Source organism: Macaca fascicularis, chromosome 12, assembly GCF_037993035.2.
Source record: "Macaca fascicularis isolate 582-1 chromosome 12, T2T-MFA8v1.1".
Taxonomy (NCBI): Eukaryota; Metazoa; Chordata; class Mammalia; order Primates; family Cercopithecidae; genus Macaca; species Macaca fascicularis.
In genome coordinates this window covers 67458485-67479695 of record NC_088386.1, presented here as the reverse complement: position 1 = coordinate 67479695, position 21211 = coordinate 67458485, and the positions used below count along the sequence as shown (strand labels likewise).

The following is a 21211-nucleotide window of genomic DNA, read 5'->3' as shown; positions in this document are numbered from 1 at the left end:
CATGTTGGCCAGGCTGGTCTCGAACTTCTGATCTCGTGATCCACCTGCCTCAGCCCCCCAAAGTGCTGGGTTTACAGGCATGGGCCACGGTGCCTGGCCACAATGAATTGATTTGAACATAATTTCACTGTCCCTCTTCTACTTCATATCTTCATTTTCCTCCCTTTCTAGTGCAGAATTCCACAGCCCATCAATATTATCACTCCATCCTAAACATCCTCAATCCCTTGCCCTTAATTTTTTTTATAGCAGACTGGTTAAAAAAAAAAACCCCACTCTAGGCTGGGCGCGGTGGCTCACGCCTGTAATCCCAGCAATCTGGGAGGCCGAGATGGGTGGATCACTTGAGGTCAGGAGTTTGAGACCAACCTGGCCAACATGGCGAAACCCTGCCTCTACTAAAAATACAAAAATTAACCGGGCGTGGTGGTGGGTGCCTGTAATCCCAAATACTTGGAAGGCTGAGGCAGGAGAATCGCTTGAACTCCGGAGGCGGAGGTTGCAGTGAGCCGAGATCGTGCCATTGCACTCCAGCCTGGATGACAAGACCAAAATTCCGTCTCAAAAAAAAAAACAAAACCTACTCTAGTCGAATTTGACTATATGTCTATTCTTTGTGGCACACTTTCATCTGGACATGACTGACCTCACTTTATATTCATGAGAACTTGAAGTGGGCCCTTAGTGCTACCTGACAATTGTAACAGTTCTCAAGTCTACTCACTCCTCCCACTCACCTAGATGACTATTTCCTCAAACCTCCAATGCCTTCTTCTATAAGCACATTCTGCACAGATGACCTTGCTTCCTATCTCACTTAGGAAACAGAAGCATTCAGAAAGAAACTGCACAAAATGCTTCCTCTACACCGTCTAGCTTACTGCAGCAATTCCTGTATACTCTCCTTCATCTTGTTATGGTAGAAATTCTCCATGCTCCTATCTAAGGCTAATCCTTCCATTGATTAATAAAATACTTCCCCCTCTTACATTGTCAAGGATATTACTCAACAAATACTCCCCTTCTCTGATACTCCCAGAAATACTCCTATATAATCTCCCTCTTCTCTGATAGATCATTGGCATCAGCATATAAACATGCTTTTATTTCTCACAGGTTTAAAACATTCTCATTTCTATATTAATATCTAACAAAGTAGACTTAAATATAAAGCAAGATGGGTTAAAGAGGGGACAGAGATAAAGATGAAACATTTTATAATGAGTAAGGTCATTTCATCAAGAAGACATAGGAAGTCTAAATCTGTATGTACCTAATATCAGAGCTGCAAATACATCAAGCAAAAATTAATGACTGAAGACACAGACAATCCACAATTCCAGCTGGAGATTTCAACAGTTCTCTCAATTGTCATAATTGCTAGAAAGACAGTAAAAATATAAAAGACTTTAATACTATTATGTCAATTTACACTTATAGAACACTACATAAAACTGCAGAATATAAATTATTTTTCAGTGCACCTAGAACACTGACCAAACAGATCCTATATGATGAGCTATAAAACAAGGCTCAATGAATTTAAAAGGACTGAAATAAGACTATATTGTCTGACCTTGACAGAATTAATTCAGAAATCAGTGACACTAAGACAGCTAGAAAAGTCCCAAATATTTGGAAATTAAGCAACACTCTTCTATATAACTCATGGGTCAAAAAAGAAGTCACAAGGGAAATTAAAAATATTTTGAATTGATCTATAATAAAAATAGAACATAACAGAATTGGTGGGATGCAACTATATCAATATTTAGCAGTAAATTTTTTTTTCTTTTTTTTTGAGATGGAGTCTTGCTTTGTCACCCAGGCTGGAGTGCAGTGACGCAATCTTAGCTCACTGCAACTAGAGGTAAATTTATTAACATTAATGCTAGTATTAGAAAAGGAAAGTTTAAAGTTTATATAGACATCTACTTTAAAAAGAAAGATCTTAAAAAGAGCAAATTAGACTAGGTAAGGTGGCTCATGCCTACAATCCTAACACTTTGGGAGGCCAAGGCAGGAGGATCACTTGAGCCTAGGAGTTTGAGACCACCCTGAGCAACACAGTGAGACTCCATCTCTACAAAAAAAAAAAAAAAAAAAAAAAAAATATATATATATATATATATATATATAGCTGAGTGTGGTGGTGTACACCTGTAGTCCCAGCTACTTGGAAGGCTGAGGTGAGAGGGTCACTTGAGCCAGGAGGTTGAAGCTACAGTGAGCCATGATCACACCACTGCACTCTAGCCTGGGCAACAGAGCAAAACCTTGTCTCAAAAGGAGGGAAAAAAAATTAACCCAAAGTCAGAAGAATGAAAGATTAAGAAAACAGATAAATAACAGACAAAGGCAATTGCTGAAAAGATCACTAAGACTGATAAACTTGTAGGGAGACATTAAAAGAGATAAAGAATTACCGATATCCCCAAGAAGGGATTATAGATTCTAGAGTCACTTATTTTATTTTATTTTGTTTTTTTGAGACAGCGTCTGGCTATGTCACCCAGACTGGAGTGCAGTGGGGTGATCCTAGCTCACTATAACCTCCACTCCACCTCTCTGGCTCAAGTGATCCTCTCAAGTAGCTGGGACTACAGGTGCATACAACCATGCTTGGCTAATTTTAAAATTTTATTTTATCGACAAGGTCTCATTATATTGCCCAGGCTGGCCTTGAACTTTTGGGCTCAAGCAATCCTTCTGCCTTGGCCTCCCAAAGATCTGGGATTACATGTCTGAGCCACTGCACCTGGCTCTACAGTCATTTAGATGGTAACAGGGCAATACTGTAAACGACTTTCTGCCAAGAAAGTTAGATAAAATAGAGAAATGCTTTCAAAGACAAAAATTACCAAAACTGACATAAGAAACAGAAAATCAGAATAGTATTAAATCTATTTATTGGATTTATAGTTAAAAATCTTCAAAAAAAAAGGCACATAAAACTTCACTGGTGAATACTACTGAACGTTTAAAGGAATAATGCAGTCTTATACAAATTCTTCCAGAAGACAGAGAAGAAACAGTTCCTAACTCATTTTATGAGGCCAGGAAACCTTGATACCAAAATCGAACAAAGATGTATGAAAAAAGAAATCATCACCTGTCATGAACAAGGGAGTCTTAACAAAACATCGCCAAGTCAAATCCAGCAAGGCAGAAAAAGGATAATATACTGGCATGCAAGGCTAATTTAACACTTAAAATCTCATCAATGTAATTCACATTATCAGAATTAAAGGAGAAAAATCTTATGATTATTTTGATAAAGAAAAAGCGTTAGAATGTAACACTTTCATAATAAAAACTCTCACCAAACTAGGAATAGAAGGAAACTTCCTCAACCTGATAAAGGGCACATATGAAAAACCTATAGCTAACATCATAGTGAATGGTGAAAGGCTCAAAATTTTCCTACTTAAATTGGGAATAAGGCAAGGATGTCTGTTCTATCACTTCCATTTGACATTACAATAGAGGTTCTGGCCAGTGCAATAAATATGGCAAGAAAATGAAACATAGGTGGCTCTCCATATATGCAGGTTCCACATCCACTGATTCAACCAATTATGGATTAACATGAGATTGGTTGAAACCTCAAATACAGAATCTGCAGATACAAAGAGCTGACTGTACTATATGGCTATATTTTTCCCCCCTGAGACAAAGTCTTGCTTTGTCACCCAGGTTGGAGTGCAGTGGCACAATCTCAGCTCATTGCAACCTCCACCTCCTGGGCTCCAGAGATTCTCCTGCCTCAGCTTCCCAAGTAGGTGGGATTACAGGTGTGTGCCATCATGCCCAGCTAATTTTTGTATTTTCAGTAGAGGCAGGGTTTCACCATGTTGACCAGGCTTGTCTTCTCGAACTCCTGACCTCGTGATCCACCTGCCTCAGCCTCCCAAAGTGCTGGTATTACAGGCATGAGCCACCGCGCCCAGCTATATGGCTATCTATCTATCAAGACAGGTTCTCACTCTGTCACTCACACTGGAGAGCAGTGGCACAATCACAGCTCACTGCAGCCTGGAACTCTCGGGCTCAGGCAGATCCTCCCACCTCAACCTTCTGAGTAGCTGGACTACAGACACACACCACCATGCCTGGCTAATACTTGTATTTTTTGTAGAGATGGGGTTCTGCCATGTTGCTCAGGCTGGTCTCAAACTCCTGGGCTCAAGCAATCTATCTGCCTCAACCTCCCAAAGTGCTAGATTACAGATGTGATCCACCATGCCCAGCCACACTATGGCATTTTGTATAATGGACCAGAGCATCAGCAGATTTTGGTATCCACAGGGGATCCTGGAACCAAATCCCTGAAGATACCAATGGACAACTGTATAAGACAAAGAAAAACTGTAATTTTCTTCATTAACAGGTAATGTGTGTGTGCAGGAAATGTGAAATAATCTACACTTAAAAAAAATACTACAGCTGGGTGTGGTGGCTTATACCTGCAACCCTAGCACTTTGGGAAGCTGAGGCAAGAGGATTGCTTGAGCCCAGGAGTTCAAGACCAGCATGGGCAACATAGTGAGGCCCCGTCTCTAGGAAAAAAATTAAAAAAAAAAAAAAATTGCCAGGCATGGTGGCATGCACCTGTAGTCCCAGCTACTCAGGAGGCTGAGGTGGATCGCTTCAGCCTGGGAAGTCAAGGCTATGGTGAGCCACAATCATGCCACTGTACTCCAGGCTTGGTAATGGAGTGAGACACTCTCTCAGAAAAAGCCCAGAATACAAAACACTATAAGTGAATTCAGCAAGGTTGCAGGATACAAAACAATTACACAAACTGTGCCATTATGTGTGCATGTATATGCACATGCACACACATAAAACAAGCAATTGGAAGAGAAAATTTTGAAAGTATATCATTTTTAGGTCAGGCACAGTGGCTCACATCTGTAATAGTACTTTGGGAGGCCGAGGTGGGCAGATCATTCGAATCCAGAGTTCAAGACCAGTCTGGGTAACATGGTGAAACCCTGTCTCTACAAATAAATACAAAAGTTAGCCAGGCATGGTGGTGTATGCCAAGTTTTAGCTACTCAGGAAGCTGTGGTAAGAGGATCACTTGGGCCCGGAGGCAGAGGTTGCAGTGAGTGGAGATCGTTCTACTGCGCTTCATTCTGGGTGGCAAAGTGAGAACATGTCACACACAAAAAATTAAAAAGTATACCATTTTTAAGAGCATCAACAATCAAAAGATGTAGATTTACTCAGATAAATGTAACAAAATACACGCAAGACTGAAAACCCGAAACATTTCTAGAATACAGAAATATGTCATGTTCATATACTGGAAGGCTCAATGTTATTAAGATAGCAATTCTCCCCACTAAAAAAATTCATTTTTAGATTCAATGTAACCTTAACTAAGTCAGAACTTTTTAAATAGAAATTAACCACCTGATTCCAAAATGTATACAGAAATAAGGTCAAGAATAATCAAAACAATCTTGAAAAAATAAAGATGTGGGACTCACACTACCAGGACTCACTAGAAAGTTACACTAATCCAGACAGTACGATATTGGCAGAAAAAGAGACAATGGATGAGAAAAGTCCAGATGCAGATCCACACGTGGAAGTTCAATTTATTTTTGTTAAAGCACCAAGGCATTCACACAAATTATACTGAAACAAGTGGATATCCACATGGAAAAACAAACCTTAATCCCCGTCCTCATATTGAACATGAAAAATAACATGAGATGAATCATGGACATAATTTTAATAAGCTAAAACTAAAAACCTTCCAGAAGAAAACATTAAGAGAGCTTCATTATCTCCTTGGGGTAGACAAAGATATTAGGTATGAACCAGAAAACACTAATAGAAATTTTTAAAATTAATAAACTGGACATGATTAAAACTAAAAACTTCTGGTTATCAAAAAAAAGTTTAGAATATGAACAGGCAAGCCACAAACTGAGAGAAAAATGTGCACAAAACATGTAATCTGCATAAAGGACTCATCCAGAATATGTAGGTAAATACAACTAATAACAAAAAGACAAATAACCTAATTTTTTTTTTTTTTTTTTGAGATGGAGTCTCACTCTGTCGCCCAGGCTGGAGTGCAGCGGAGTGATCTTGGCTCATGCAAGTTCTGCCTCCCGGGTTCATGCCATTCTCCTGCCTCAGCCTCCCAAGTAGCTGGGACTACAGGCACCCGCCACCACGCCCAGCTAATTTTTTGTATTTTTAGTAGAGACAGGGTTTCACTGTGTCAGCCAGGATAGTCTTGATCTGACCTCGTGATCCGCCTGCCTCGGCCTCACAATGTGCTGGGATTACAGGTGTGTAATCCTGCGCCCGGCCCCCAATTTTAAAATGGGCAAAAGATGTGAATACATGAGTCCAAAAGGAGATAGTCAATAACCACATTAAAAAAAAAAATCCTTAATAGCATTAGTTATCAGGGAAAGGTAAATTAAAATCTATTTAAACTTTACAACCACTATGAAGTACTACTAACAAAGAAATACTACTACATACCCAGAAGAATGCCTAAAACTTAAAAAACTGACAACATCAAATGTTGGTGAGAATATGTAATAACCAAAATTCTAATACACAGTTGATGTGAGTATAAAAGTACTTGGAAGTCAGTATGGCAAGTATCCCCTAAAGTTAAACATACAAATACCCTACTGACCCAGCAAATCCACAGCTAGGAATTTATCCAAAATAAAATCATATGTCCACAAAAAAACTCATACAGTAACAGCCAAAAACTAGAAACAACCCAAATATCTATTAGCTGGTGAATAATGATGTATCCAACAACAGAACAGTATTCAGCAATAAAAAGGAGTGAACTGCCGGGCACAGTGGCTCACGCCTGTAATCCCAGCACTTTGGGAGGTCGAGGCAGGCGATCATGAGGTCAGGAGTTTGAGACCAGCCTGGCCAACATAGTGAAACCCCGTCTCTACTAAAAATACAAAAGAATTAGCCAGGCATGGTGGCGGGCGCCTGTAATCCCAGCTACTCCAGAGGCTGAGGCAGGAGAATCGCTTGAACCCAGAAGGTAGAGATTATAGTGAGCCGCAATCATGCCACTGTACTCTCAGGCAACAGCGTAAGACCCCGTCTCAAAAAAAAAAAAAAAAAAAATATTGGGGAATGAACTACTGGTACAGACAACATATGATGTACCTCATAAAAATTATGCTTAATGAAACAAGCCAGTCACAAAGCCAGTATATATGGTATAATTCCATTTATATAAAGTGCTAGAACATGGAAAGCTAATTTTGGACAAAGAAATGAGACTGTAGTCACCTTGCAGGTGGCAGGGACAGAATGGTAAGGAACAAAGTTCTATCTCCTAAGCCTGCTCTCATTAATGTTAGAGCAATACTAACAGCAATGAGTTCATCTAGCACCTAGATCTTGGCTTCAGCACCCAGATCTTGGCTTTTAAATACCATTTCCTGTGGATGGGTGTGATGGCTCATGCCTGTAATCCCAGCACTTTGGGATGCCAAGGTGGGCAGATCACCTGAGGTCAGGAGTTCGGGACCAGTCTGGCCAACATGCTTAAACCCTGTCTCTACTAAAAATACAAAAATCAGCTGGGTGTGGTGGCAGGCACCTGTAATCCCAGCTACTTGGGAGGCGGAGGCACGAGAACCAGTTAAACCCAGGAGGCAGAGGTTTCAGTGAGCCAAGACCGCATCACTGCACTCCAGCCTGGGTGACAAGAGTGAGACTCCATCTCAAAATAAAAAACCATTTCCGGGCTGGGCGCGGTGGCTCACGTCTGTAATCCCTGCACTTTGGGAGGCCGAGGTGGGTGGATCCTGAAGTCAGAAGATCGAGACCATCCTGGCTAACACAGTGAAATTCCGTCTCTATTGAAAATACAAAAAATTAGTTGGGCGCGGTGGTGGGCACCTGTAGTCCCAGCTACTTGGGAGGCTGAGGCAGGAGAATGGCGTGAACCCAGGAGGCGGAGCTTGCAGTGAGCCGAGATCGCGCCACTGCACTCCAGCCTGGGCTACAGAGCGAGACTCCATCTCAAAAAAAAACAAAAACAAAAACAAAAACAAAACCAAAACCATTTCTTGACTGGGTGCAGTGGCTCACGCCTGTAATTCCAGCACTCTGGGAGACCGAGGCAGGCGGATCACTTGGTCAGTTTGAGACAACCAACATGGCGAAACCTCATCTCTACTAAAAACACAAAAAAATTACCTGGGCCTGGTAAGCACATGCCTATAATCCCAGCTACTAGAGAGGCTAAGGCACAAGAATTACTTGAATCCGGGAGGCAGAGGTTACAGTGAGCCAAGATCGCACCACTGCACTCCACCTCGGCGACTGAGTGAGACTCTCTCTCTAAAATAAAATAAAATGACATTTCCTACTAAAAGAAACTAGGGATCCTTGGAGAAATGGCTGATTCCAAGGCTGGGACAGAGATAACAGATGACAGGATGTTCCAAGGTAATCAAGGTATCAAAGAATGAAGTAATCGCAAAATGAGGGGATATGTAAAAAATACAGAGATCCCAGCAACCACGTCGTCACTCTGCTCAGCCCTTATCAAGTATTTTCTATATGTCAAGGAGTTTAAACACTTTACTGGCATTTAACTCCATATTTAATCTTTGTAACTACTGTGAAGTACTATTAACAATGAGGAAATTCAGGCATAGAAAGTAATGCAACCAGGAATCATGAGCATATATTATTTTTCACTTGTTCTAAGTGTAAAATTTTAGCAAATTTAGAGCTGTGCCACAATCTAACTTTCAAACATTTCCATCATTCCCAAAAGAAACGTCAGGCCCATTTGTAGTTACTCTGTGCTCCTACCTCTAGCCCCAGGCAACCACTACTTTCTGTCTCTATGGATTTGTCTTTTCTGAACATTTCATACAAACAGAATTACTTAATATATAGTGTTTTTGTTTAGTTTCTTTCACTTAGCACAATCTTTTTAAGGTTCATTGCAATAGGTATCAGAATTTCATTCCTTCTTGTTGTCAAATACTATTCCGTAGTATAGCTATACTATATCCATTTACCAGCTGATATATATCTAGGTTTTTTACATTTTTTGGCTATTGTGAATAATGTGGCTATGAACATTCATGTACAAGTTTTTGCGTGAACTACATTTTCATTTCTCTACCGTAGACAGATACCTGGCAGTACAACTCCTGGGTCATATAATTCATCTATGTTTAACTTCTTAAGAAACTGTCAAACCAGGAGGGGTGCTGTGGCTCACAGCTATAATCTCAACACTTTGGGAGGCCAAGCCAGGGGACTGCTTGAGGCCAAGAGTTCAAGATCAGCCTGGACACACAGAAACGTAAAGTCCATCTCTATGAAAAAATTTATAAGTGGTGGCTCATGCCTGTAATCCCAGCACTTTGGGAGGCCGAGGTGGACGGATCACCAGAGGTTGGGAGTTCGAGATCAGCCTGACCAACATGAAGAAACCCTGTCTCTACTAAAAATACAAAAAATTAGCCGGGCATGGTGGTGCATGCCAGTAATCCCAGCTACTTGGAAGGCTGAGGCAGGAAAATCACTAGAACCCAGGAGGTGGAGGTTGCGGTGAGCTGCACCACTGCACTCCAGCCTGAGCAACAAGAGCGAAACTCCATCTCAAAAAAAAAAAAAAAAAAAAAATTTATAAAAGTTAGCCAGGCTTCGGTGGTGCACACCTATGGTCTCCCAGCTACTTGGCAGACTGAGGGAGAAGGATTGCCTGATGCCAGGGGTTGGAGGTGGCAGTGAGCTATGACCATGCCATGGCACTACAGCCTGGGTGATAGAGTGAGACCCTGTCTCTTTAAAAAAGAAAGAGAAAAAGAAAAAAAGGGGGGGAGGGGAGGAAAGGAAAGAAGAGAAGGAAGGAAAGAAAATAAAAAAGACAAAGAAAAGAGCCAAACTGTTTTCCCAAGTAGTTGTATCACTTTACATTCCCACCAGCAATATACAAGTGTTTTTTCCTACATCCTCACCAATGTTTGCTATTGTTTATTATTCTTACAGGCAAAAACGTTAAAAATATTTTTAAGAAGCTGAAACTATACATACTTACTACTTTTTGCCCCACCGTCTTTCCTTTTTACATAAAATTCTGTCACCTTTCAAACGTCTACCCCTTCCATGACATAAATCAAGACTGAATAAAATCTGAGTATGTTCAATAAATGCAGAAAACTATACATTTGCATAAATAACTGCTCTTACATAAAATTTTACTTCAAATTTAAAATGAAAGATTATATATATACACACAGTATGTACATAATATTACTTAGAAATGGCATACATACCTAATTTTAGTTCAATTGCTGTGTTGGTGTTACATTTGTACTCTGCCAGTTTCTTCTCCACTGCACTCTTATATTCTACCAAAAATTTCTCCATAGCACCAAATCCTAAGAGAAAAGGTTTTTAAAACGTTTAATTGGAAGTGATTTAAATCGTCCAACTTACAATAGGGTTATTAGAAGTGGAATAGGGGTATGATTTAAAACATGCTGACAGATCATAAAAGCACAAGTCATTCTCCACATACTCTTAAATAAATGTATTAAGAATGCCAGCCGGGCACGGTGGCTCACACCTGTAATACCAGCACTTTGGGAGGCCGAGACGGGTGGATCACGAGGTCAGGAGTTCATGGTCAGCCTGGCCAAGATAGTGAAACCCGTCTCTACCAAAAATACAAAAATTAGCCAGGCACGGTGGCAGGTGCCTGTAATCCCAGCTACTTGGGAGGCTGAGGCAGAAGAATCTCTTGAACCCGGGAGGCAGAGGCTGCAGTGAGCTGAGATCACGCCACTGCCCTCTAGCCTGGGCGACAGAGCAAGATTCCGTCTCAAAAAAAAAAAAAAAGGTGCCTCATTACAAAACAGAAAAAGAAATCACTTTTGAGATACAAGTTTATAAACTAGGCATACTTAATATAAATGAATAAACCTGAAAATTAACATGATAGATTACTAACATTTCTGAACATTTACTAATACAAATAATCTGCTAAGATTTATACCTAAGTCGTCTTTTTCATTATAAGATGTAAAAAGCAAAATGAGAATGTCCTCTGATAATTATGACAGAATTTCATTTTAAGTATTGGAAAAAGTCTACCAGAGTGCTTCAGATAAGGAAATGATAATGCATGGAATGTCTCAAGAAGAATACACAAATATCTGGTAACCACAGTTACCCTAGGTAAGAAAGAAGGAAGAGGAACAGGGGCACAAAGAAAACATCTTTCCACTGTATTAAATATTTAAAAATCATGTGTGCCTAAAGTCATAAACTGTGAGCTACTGGCACAATAAAGTAGTTTTACTACAAAGTGGTTACTCAATAATATATATAATAAATAACACTAGAAGATATCACTATCAAAAGAAACTTTCAAGGTAACAAATCTCCTGACAAAATGAATATAAAGATTAGTAAAAATGGGCCGGGCGCGGTGGCTCACGCCTGTAATTTCAGCACTTTGGGAGGCCAAGGCAGGGGGATCACGAGGTCGAGATGGAGATCATCCTTGCCAACATGGTGAAACCCCATCTCCACTAAAAATACAAAAATTAGCTGGACGTGGTGGTGCGCGCCTGTAGTCCCAGCTACTCCAGAGGCTGAGGCAGAAGAATTGCTTGAATCTGGAAGGCAAAGGTTGAGGAGATCGCACCACTGTACTCCAGTCTGGTGACAGAGCAAGACTCAGAGTCTCCGAAAAAAAAAAAAATTAGTAAAATTTCAGGCAGAAAAAAGCCATAAGCAAAAAGTAAAAATGGGTACAATGATGTGCTAGATGTGCTATGAACTTCAATAAGGGGTTAAAACACACACACAGAAAATGGGAGACTTGAAGCAGTATAGATTAACAGTTTGGAGTCAGAATTTCTGGATTCTGACTATTTCACACACTTACTGAGCTAGTGAGCTCAGTGAACTAGAGTACATTACTTAATCCCGCTGACCCTAATCTACAGAACTAAGATTACAGAATTTACTTTGAGGAATGTAAGCAACAAAATTTAACCTGCGAAATCATATATTAGCTTAATCCGCACAATTCTGTAAGTAGGTATTATATCAACTCCACTTTATATTCAGAAGTTCAGGCTTAGAAAGAGGTTGAGTTGAAGGGCATCCAACTACTAAATGATGGGCCCCAAATTCGAATTTAGATGTAATTCTTAACGTATGTCCTCCCTCTTCTGTTGTACTTCAAGATCCTACAATTTCTATCTGGTAGAAAAGTCCTTCTTTGAACATCTCTAGAGCTCACACAACAGCTCATCTATCCCACATATCCATAAAAATGGAGACTACGAGGAATGCCCTGTAAAGAGATGATAAAAGCAACAGAGGCCAGCGAAGTGGCCCAATCCTGTAATTCTAACACTGTGAGAAGCAGAGGCGAGAGGATGGCTTGAGGCCAAGAGTTCCAGACCAGCCTGACGCAATACAGCCAGACCCCCTCTCTAAAAGGTTTTTAAAAAGTGTTTTTTTTAGCCGAATGTTGTGGTGCATGCCTGTAGTCCTAGCTACTCGGGAGGCTGAGGCAAGAGGATAGCTTGAGCGTAGAAGGAGTTGGAGGCTGCCGGGAACTATGATTGTTGCACTCCAGACTGGGCGACAGAGAGAGAGACCCTGTCTCAGGAAAAAGAAACTGTCCATAACTTCAAAAGATAAGTAATCGAAAAAAATAATCACACCAAAACAGCCTTAATACACGTACAAAGTAATAGCAATTATACATTATTAAATGTTGTAAGTTGAAGGGACGCTAGAATGTACTCAAGAGAATTGTATTATAGTAGTCCAACCCTAAAAGAGAAGGGAGGAGTTGAGGAACAAAGTCTTTCTCAAAAGGCATCTAAATACGATCCTCGGAATACTAAAGTGTGAGAGATTAAGGAGACGATTATGAAGTCAGTCGAGATCCAAGTGGGAGCGCTAGAGCAGGGCAAGTCAGCAATGCGCTAGCTCAGAAGTTGACTGTATTGGAAGGTAGACGGAGACCTGGAAGAGGAGGAGATCTGAGCATTAAAATCAGCTGGCGGGAACAGGACCAGATGTACAAGATCTGAAGCAAGCAGCAGTGGACAAAAGGAATGGGAAGAGAAACAGGCCCCAAGGCATGTGGCATTTTACAAGCTCAAATCTTGACGCTTTCCCCCGGCCTCTTCGGCCCTCGGTAGGGGCCGGGGTGCTCGCAAAAGGCGCAGAACCCCAAGCAGCTGGGGGCGGGGGCGCGGACCGCGGCCAACAGGGAGCTGCTGGGCTGAGAGTTCCGCGCTTCCGGTCCCAAGCAGGCCTTCTGGAACCCAGGCTACAGCCCGAAAGTTCCAGGCGGGCATTGTCACCACCGTCTCAGCGTTCTATCCCAGATCTGGCCGCCTCCTCCCCTTGGTAAACTTTTCCCGGGAACTTACCCGCCATTTCCGAGCTACGAGCACCCCCGGCTGAGGAAGGACGAATCAACCCGCGCGCTCCCGGGCCGGAAGTGACCGCACAGTCTGACACATTGTCTCCGCCCACTCCCAGCGTGACGTTAGCCAATTAAAGGAGGCGTGTCCAGGAGCCCGGCGGCGGAAGCGCCTCAGGAGGCGGGGCTAACGCGGAGAAGTCTGCACGGGCCGTTAGCTGTGCGATTTGCCTAGCCAGTGCGAATGCTGTCGGCCGCTTTGCAGGCCTGAAGTGGAGAAGGAGGCCGCAAATGAACCTTCGCGGTTGAGATGCTCTCCGGCCCTAGGAAAGTTTCTCTGGGGTTGATTTGATCAATACAGACAGTTTACGCCTGTTTTCCTTACCCGTCCCTGAGATGTTTTGGAGACTGGCTGAAAATCTTTCCTCTTGGCCTGGACAGTGCATCCAAACACTTGAGACCTGTGGGCAATTTTACCCTAGGTAAGATTTTACCTAGGGTAAAATGTAGAGGTTGAGTCTCAGTTTCGGAAGAAGTTTTCACTTATTTTCCTCCTTTGTTTCTCATTTTGCTGTAAACTTTAACATCTTTTTTCCTTTCTCCCCTGTTTTTAACGTATACAGTATGATATTTAGGTACTCCGCTTTCACTCTTCAGGTCAGTAGGCAATCATTTAAACGCGGAAAAATCGTTACCTAGGCCAGGCGCGATGGCTCACGCTTGTAATCCCAACACTTTGGGAGGCCGAGGCAGGTAGATTGCCTGAGGTCAGGAGTTCGAGACCAGCGTAGCCAACATAGTGAAACCCCGTCTCTACTAAAAATACAAAAATTAGCCAAGCATGGTGGCGGGCGCCTGTAATCCCAGCTACACGGGAGGCTGAGGCAGGAGAATCGCTCGAACCCTGGAGGCAGAAGTTGCAGTGAGCCGAAATTGCGCCACTACACTCCAGCCTGGGAGACAGTGAGACTCCGTCTCAAAAATAAATAAATAAATAAATAAATTGTTAACTAATAAATACCTAAGTGGCCTGATGTAGTCTTGCATGCCACATGTTCTAGTGGTTTGAATTACATCACAAGGTGCTACCTGATTTTAGCCGTAGGCCTTGTTAGTATTTAGTAGCTGTTGGAACTGTTTTGCCCAGAGGATAAAGCACTGTTTAGGTATCCACAAATATTCCCACAATGTTGGCTATACACCAGAATTCCTTCTCTCAACAAATATTTGTTAACAGGTTTTACACTGATGCATGCTAAAGCTAAAATGGACCCTTGGGATGATGGTCTAGAAGTAACACGCCTTCTCATTTTAGAGATAAGGAAACCAAATCCCAGAAAAGATAAACTGCCCAAGTTCTCTCTCAGAATGCAACCTATGCAGAGTGCAGTTCATCAGATACTCAGCCCAGTATTTATTTGCTGAACGATAGAGAGATGGCTTTCCCGAAGATAAAGATCAGAAAAGGTACTGAGAATGCCCAGATCCTTTTTCTTTCTTTCTTTTTTACTTTTTCTTTTTTCTTTGAGACGGAATTTCGCTCTTGTTGCCCAGGCTGGAGTGCAATGGCACAATCTCGGCTCCCCACAACTTCCGCCTCCCGTGTTCACGCGATTCTCCTGCCTCAGCCTCCTGAGTCGCTTGGATTACAGGCAGGCGCCACCACGCCTGGCAATTTTGTCTTTTTGTAGAGATGGGGTTTCTCCATGTTGGTTAGGCTGATCTCAAACTCCTGACCTCAGATGATCTGCCTGTCTTGGCCTCCAAAAGTGCTGGGATTACAGGTGTGAGCCACCGCGCCCGGCCAGATCCTTTTTCTTGAAACCTAATGATACACAAGAAATTACAGTCATAATGTTAAGACAGAAAACTGAAATCAATGGGACTAATGACATTATGGGTCAAAAAAGGAAAACAATCTTTTTCTTTAATAATCATTTTTGGCCAGGCACGTTGGCTCACACCTGTAATCCTAGCACTTTGGGAGGCCAAGGCAGGCAGATCACCTGAGGTCAGGAGTTCAAGACCAGCCTGGCCAACATGGTAAAACCCTGTCTCTACTAAAAAGTACAATAAATTAACCAGACTTGGTGGCATGCGCCTGTAATCTCAGCTACTTGGGAGGCTGAGGCAGGAGAATCACTTGAACCCAGGAGGCAGAGGTTGGAGTGAGCTGAGATAGCGCCACTGCACTCCAGCCTGCACAAGAGAGTGAGACTCCATCTCAAAAAAAAAAAAAAAAAAAAAAAATCTTTTCTTTTCAAAACGGCAAGACTCATCATTTCTTTCTGAAATCACCGTATCTATGGATCAATTGCTGATCAAAAGCAATTATGTTCTTTATAAGAAATCAAGAAGAATTACATTTTAACTGTGGTATATCACAGATTATTAGTCCTGTGATATTATGGTTGTAGGGAAAAAATATGATGAAACTTACTGATACATTGTGTGACTAGCATTTAATGTGATCTGCTTGCAAAATTGAGGTTTTATATTGTCCTCGTATTAGAGGTTCACTTTTTTTTTTTCAGATAGGGTCTCACTCTCACCCAGGCTGGATTGCAATGATGCAATCATAGCTCACTACAGCCTCCAGCCTCCAACTGCTGGGCTCAAAAGATCCTCCTGCCTCTCAGCTTCCCAAATAGCCAGGACTACAAATGTGTGCCACTGTGCACAGCTAATTTTTTTGTTTTTTGATAGAAATGGAATCTCAGGATGTTGCTCAGGCTGGTCCCAAACTCCTGGCCTCAAGCAATCCTCTTAGCTTGGCCTCCCAGAATCCTGGGCTAATAGGCGTGAACCACCACGTCCATCCTCACATATATTTTTTTAATGTTACAGAATAGATGTTTTGGTACAGTTTACCTAGAAGATAAAAGAATGACTTATTTTGGAAAGGTAGTGGTAAAATTATCCAAAAGGAAAAAACATTCTCTTTTTTTGTAGGGATTTCTTTTTTTTTTTTTTTTTAACTTATATTTTACTTTGTTCTAAAGGGAATTTAAGAAAGTGACTATTACAATCATGGAATAAATAAAATTTCTACAAAAGGAATATGCTGTCCTCATATATATGGAAGAGACAACATATCTTGTGGGAAATTTAGTGCTCTACTAGTCCCAGTTCTACTACTTCATGCTTGTTCAACCTTGTTCCATCTGTTAAGTGGAGATAATAGTACTGCCCAGTCACCACACTGGGTTGTTGTAAAAACCAAACGGAATATTTGTGAACGAGCTTTGTAAACTCTAAAACTCTATGTAGGTATGAAGTGGTATTACTATGATAACATTTATTGTAGTAAGGGAGATTTGGCAAAGGCATTTTCTTCAGAGAAAGGGGCCATATTACACTATTAGGTATGAAGCAGCAACCATGTGTTGGTACAGGCTCAAGTTCACATGGACTGATAAATTTCACTATCTTGCTTTGAAACCTCCAGAATAGTTTAAAATTTGGCGTAAAAAATATGGTCATCAGGCCAGGTGCAGTCGCTCACGCCTGTAATCCCAGCACTTTGGGAGGCAGAGGCAGGCGGATCACAAAGTCAGGAGATTGAGACCATCCTGGCTAACACGGTGAAACCTCGTCTCTACTAAAAACACAAAAAATTAGCTGGGCGTGGTGGCAGGTGCCTGTAGTCCCAGCTACTCAGGAGGCTAAGGCAGGAGAATGGCATGAACCTGGGAGGCAGAGCTTGCAGTGAGCCAAGATTGTGCTACTGCACTCCAGCCTGGGAGACAGACTCCGTCTCAAAAAGAAAAAAAAAAAAATGGTCATCAGAAAATTGATGCAGGAAATCTAAGACCTAAAAGAAAAATGCATGTATGTAATGTGTCTTCATTTCAAAATACATACCTTAACACAGACAAGTAACAGTAGTTAGCTCATTTTTTTAGCTTATAGTGCTAATGAGGGTAAAGTTATGAGTTTCAGTTCCCAAAGCAATTATCCAGAAACCATTATCCTACATGACTACATGACTTCCAAATGGGATACAAGAAAGAAAATAGGCTGGGTGTGGTGGCTCACATCTGTGATCCTAGCACTTTGGGAGGCCAAGGCAGGCAAATCACATCAAGTCAGGAGTTCAAGACCAGCCTGGCCAACATGGTGAAACCCTGTCTCTACTGAAAATACAAAAATTAACCAGGTGTGGTGGCATACGCCTGTAATTCCAGCTACTCAGGAGGCTGAGGCAGGAGAATTGCTTGAGCCCGGGAGACGGAGGTTGCAGTGAGCCGAGATCACGCCATTGTACTCCAGCCCGGGCGACAGAGCAAGTCTGTCTCAAGAAAAAAAAAAAAAGAAAGAAAAGAAAAATGGACCAGCTCATGTTGAAAACTACTATAAGAGGAATATCCTAAATACACAAAAATTACCAACAGTTTTTATTTTCTAACTCTAATACGCTACCCATAGGTGTATAAATTAGTACCTTTTGAGGGGCAATTTAGAAATTTTAACAAATTTTTACAAATGTAACAAAATTTTCAATTTGTATATCCTTTGAGGCAACAATAGTTTCACATTTGTACTGCAAAACTATTTCACAGAAATGGAAAGATACACTAAAACAAAGATGTTCAATGCTGTATTATTTTCACTGGCAAATTGAAAATAGCCTAAACTAGCACAAGGGGCTAGCTAATATATTCTATCTCCGATACAATAAGTTAAAAAATAAATTACAAAATATATGTTATTTTGTTTGTATAAAAATGTATTTTATATAAACAGAAAACATCTGAAAGCATCCCTCACAAACTTAACTATAGTTGCCTTTAGGGGGAATTTAGATATGGGGATTAATGAGGTTTTTTGTTTTTGTTTTTGTTTTTGTTTTGGAGACAGAGTCTGCCCAGGCTGGAGTGCAGTGGCGTGATCTCAGCTTACTGCAACCTCTGCCTCCTAGGTTCAAGCAATTCTCCTGCCTTAGACTCCCGAGCAGCTGGGACTACAGTGAACACCCACCACCAAGCCCAGCTAATTTTTGTCTTTTTAGTAGAGGTGGGGTTTTACCATGTTGGCCAGGCTGGTCTCGAACTCCTGACCTCAAGTGATCTACCTCCTTGGCCTCCCAAAGTGCTAGGATTATAGGCGTGAGCCACTGCACCCAGACTAATGAGTTTTCTTTCTTCTTTAATACCATTTGTCTCTTTTAATGATGATGTAATGGTTTCTTTCACAGTTAGAAACTTATCCATCTGACTGGGCGTAGTGGCTCACACCTATAATCCCAGCACTTTGGGAGACCGAGGTGGGCAGATCACCTGAGGTCCGGAGTTTGAGACCAGCCTGACCAACATGGAGAAATCCCATCTCTAAGAAAAATAGAGAATTAGCCAGGCGTGGTAGTGCATGCCTGTAATCCCAGCTACTTGGGAGGCTGAGGCAGGAGAATCACTTGAACCCAGGAGGCGGAGGTTGCGGTGAGCCAAGATTGCACCATTGCACTCCAGCCTGGGCAACTAGAGCAAAATTCCGTCTTAAAAAAAAAAAAGAAAGAAACTTATCCATCTTTTTGGAGGTTTTTAGACATGGTTGCTAATTCCCTACCCTCTTCTCTACATTCGACATATGGTACACAGACTCTAAGGGAAGCCATTTAATCAAAACTAGGAACAATTAGTTGAAAACTAATATTTTCCGTTTTGCATTTTGTCATTATTTACAAGCAAAGATTAGCCAAAATAATGAGCATTATAACTATTATACCTGTTTTCAAAATGACTGTGCAGTGATACCTGCTTTACTTTTGGAAACTAATTTATTAAAATGGCACTAATTATGTATTTGTCTACTTTGGGTAGGTAATACAATAATAACTGTGATATTATACATTCTATCATTAAAATGCTATTTTAAGTATTATTTCTTTTTTTTTTTTGAGATGGCATTTCACTCTTGTTGTCCAGGCTGGAGTGCAGTGGTGCAGTGTTGGCTGACTGCAACCTCTGCCTCCTGAGTTCAAGCAATTCTTCTGCCTCAGCCTCCCAAGTAGTTGGGATTACAGGCATGCTCCACCACACCCAGCTAATTTTTGTATTTTTAGTAGAGATGGGGTTTCACCATGTTGGTCAGACTGGTCTTGAGCTCCTGACCTCAGGTGATCCACCTGTCTTGGCCTCTCAAAGTGCTGGGATTACAGGCATGAGCCACCATGCGCGGCCTTAAGTATTAATTCTTTTCCAGTTTTAGCCAACAAAAATGGCCATTACTTTTCATTGTTTTTGCTGCTGTTTCCTGATGTAGTAGAAGAGCTTCAGGGTGAGGGGAGGATGAAGAACACTTTATCAATATTACTTAGATACAAAAGAAATAATACTGAAAGGTGGTAAAAAGAATTATGACTATAGGCCGGGCGCGATGACTCAAGCCTGTAATCCCAGCACTTTGGGAGGCCGAGATGGGTGGATCACGAGGTCAGGAGATCGAAACCATCCTCGCTAACACGGTGAAACCCCGTCTCTACTAAAAAAATACAAAAGGGCCGGGCGCGGTGGCTCAAGCCTGTAATCCCAGCACTTTGGGAGGCCGAGACGGGCGGATCACGAGGTCAGGAGATCGAGACCATCCTGGCTAATATGGTGAAACCCCGTCTCTACTAAAGATACAAAAAACTAGCCGGGCGAGGTGGTGGGCGCCTGTAGTCCCAGCTACTCGGGAGGCTGAGGCAGGAGAATGGCGTAAACCCGGGAGGCGGAGCTTGCAGTGAGCTGAGATCCGGCCACTGCACTCCAGCCTGGGCGACAAAGCGAGACTCCGTCTCAAAAAAAAAAAAAAACAAAAAACTAGCCGGGTGTGGTGGCGGGCACCTGTAGTCCCAGCTACTCAGGAGGCTGAGGCAGGAGAATGGCGTGAACCCGGGAAGCGGAGCTTCCAGTGAGCTGAGATCCGGCCACTGCACTCCAGCCTGGGCCACAGAGTGAGACTCCATCTCAAAAAAAAAAAAATGACTATAAATATGCATTTTAAACTGACTTATTATTTTAGTCAATTTTTTTTTTTTTTTTTTTTTTTGAGACGGAGTATGGCTCTGTCGCCCAGGCTAGAGTGCAGTGGCACGATCTTGGCTCACTGCAACCTCCGCCTCCCAGGCTCAAGCCATTCTCCTGCCTCAGCCTCCCAAGTAGCTGGGACTACAGGCGTGTGCCACCATGCCTGGCTAATTTTTGTACTGTGTGTGGTTTTTTTTTTGTTTTTGTTTTTTGGTTTTTTGGTAGAGACGGGGTTTCACCATGTTAGCCATGATGGTCTTGATCTCCTGACCTAGTGATCTGGCCGCCTCAGCCTCCCAAAGTGCTGGGATTACAGGCGTGAGCCATCACACCCAATCCCTCCCTGCGCCCCTCCTCCCGTTTTTTTTTTTTTTTTTTTTTTTGAGATAGTCTCGCTCTGTTGCCTAGGCTGAAGTGCAGTGGTAATCTCCGCATACCGCAACCTCTGCCTCCCAGGTTCAAGCGATTCTCCTGCCTCTCAGCCTCCTGAGTAGCTGGGACTACAGGTGCCCACCACTCAGCTAATTTTTATATTTTCAGTAGAGACGGGTTTCACCATGTTGGCCAGGCTGGTCTCCAACTCCTGACCTCTAGTGATCTGGCCACCTTGGCATCTCAAAGTGCTAAGGTTATAGACATGAGCCACCATGCCCGGCCTAGTCAATATGTTTTTTTGTTTTTTGTTTTTTTAAAATGAGGTTTCTCTCTTGTTGCCTAGGCTGGAGTTCAATGGCACAATCTCAACTCACCGCAATCTTTGCCT

At 42.0% G+C, this 21211-nt stretch overlaps 2 protein-coding genes across 11 annotated transcripts in view; one reads left to right on the top strand and one right to left on the bottom strand.

The window, feature by feature from the left end:
• The window catches only part of HAT1 (histone acetyltransferase 1), a 68033-nt gene extending 54499 nt beyond the window's left edge, over positions 1-13534 (bottom strand). For all 3 annotated transcript variants that reach the window (XM_005573474.4, XM_045367262.2, XM_074009457.1), the window contains exons 1-2: positions 13449-13534; positions 10320-10424 (exon numbers count right to left, since the gene is read on the bottom strand). In XM_005573474.4, coding sequence (XP_005573531.1) covers positions 10320-10424; positions 13449-13455 — 112 coding nt within the window. In that variant the 5' untranslated portion in view covers positions 13456-13534. The remainder of the gene's footprint in view (positions 1-10319; positions 10425-13448) is intronic.
• The window catches only part of SLC25A12 (solute carrier family 25 member 12), a 227991-nt gene that overhangs the window by 69213 nt on the left and 137567 nt on the right, over positions 1-21211 (top strand). The gene's annotated exons all lie outside the window — the stretch shown is intronic.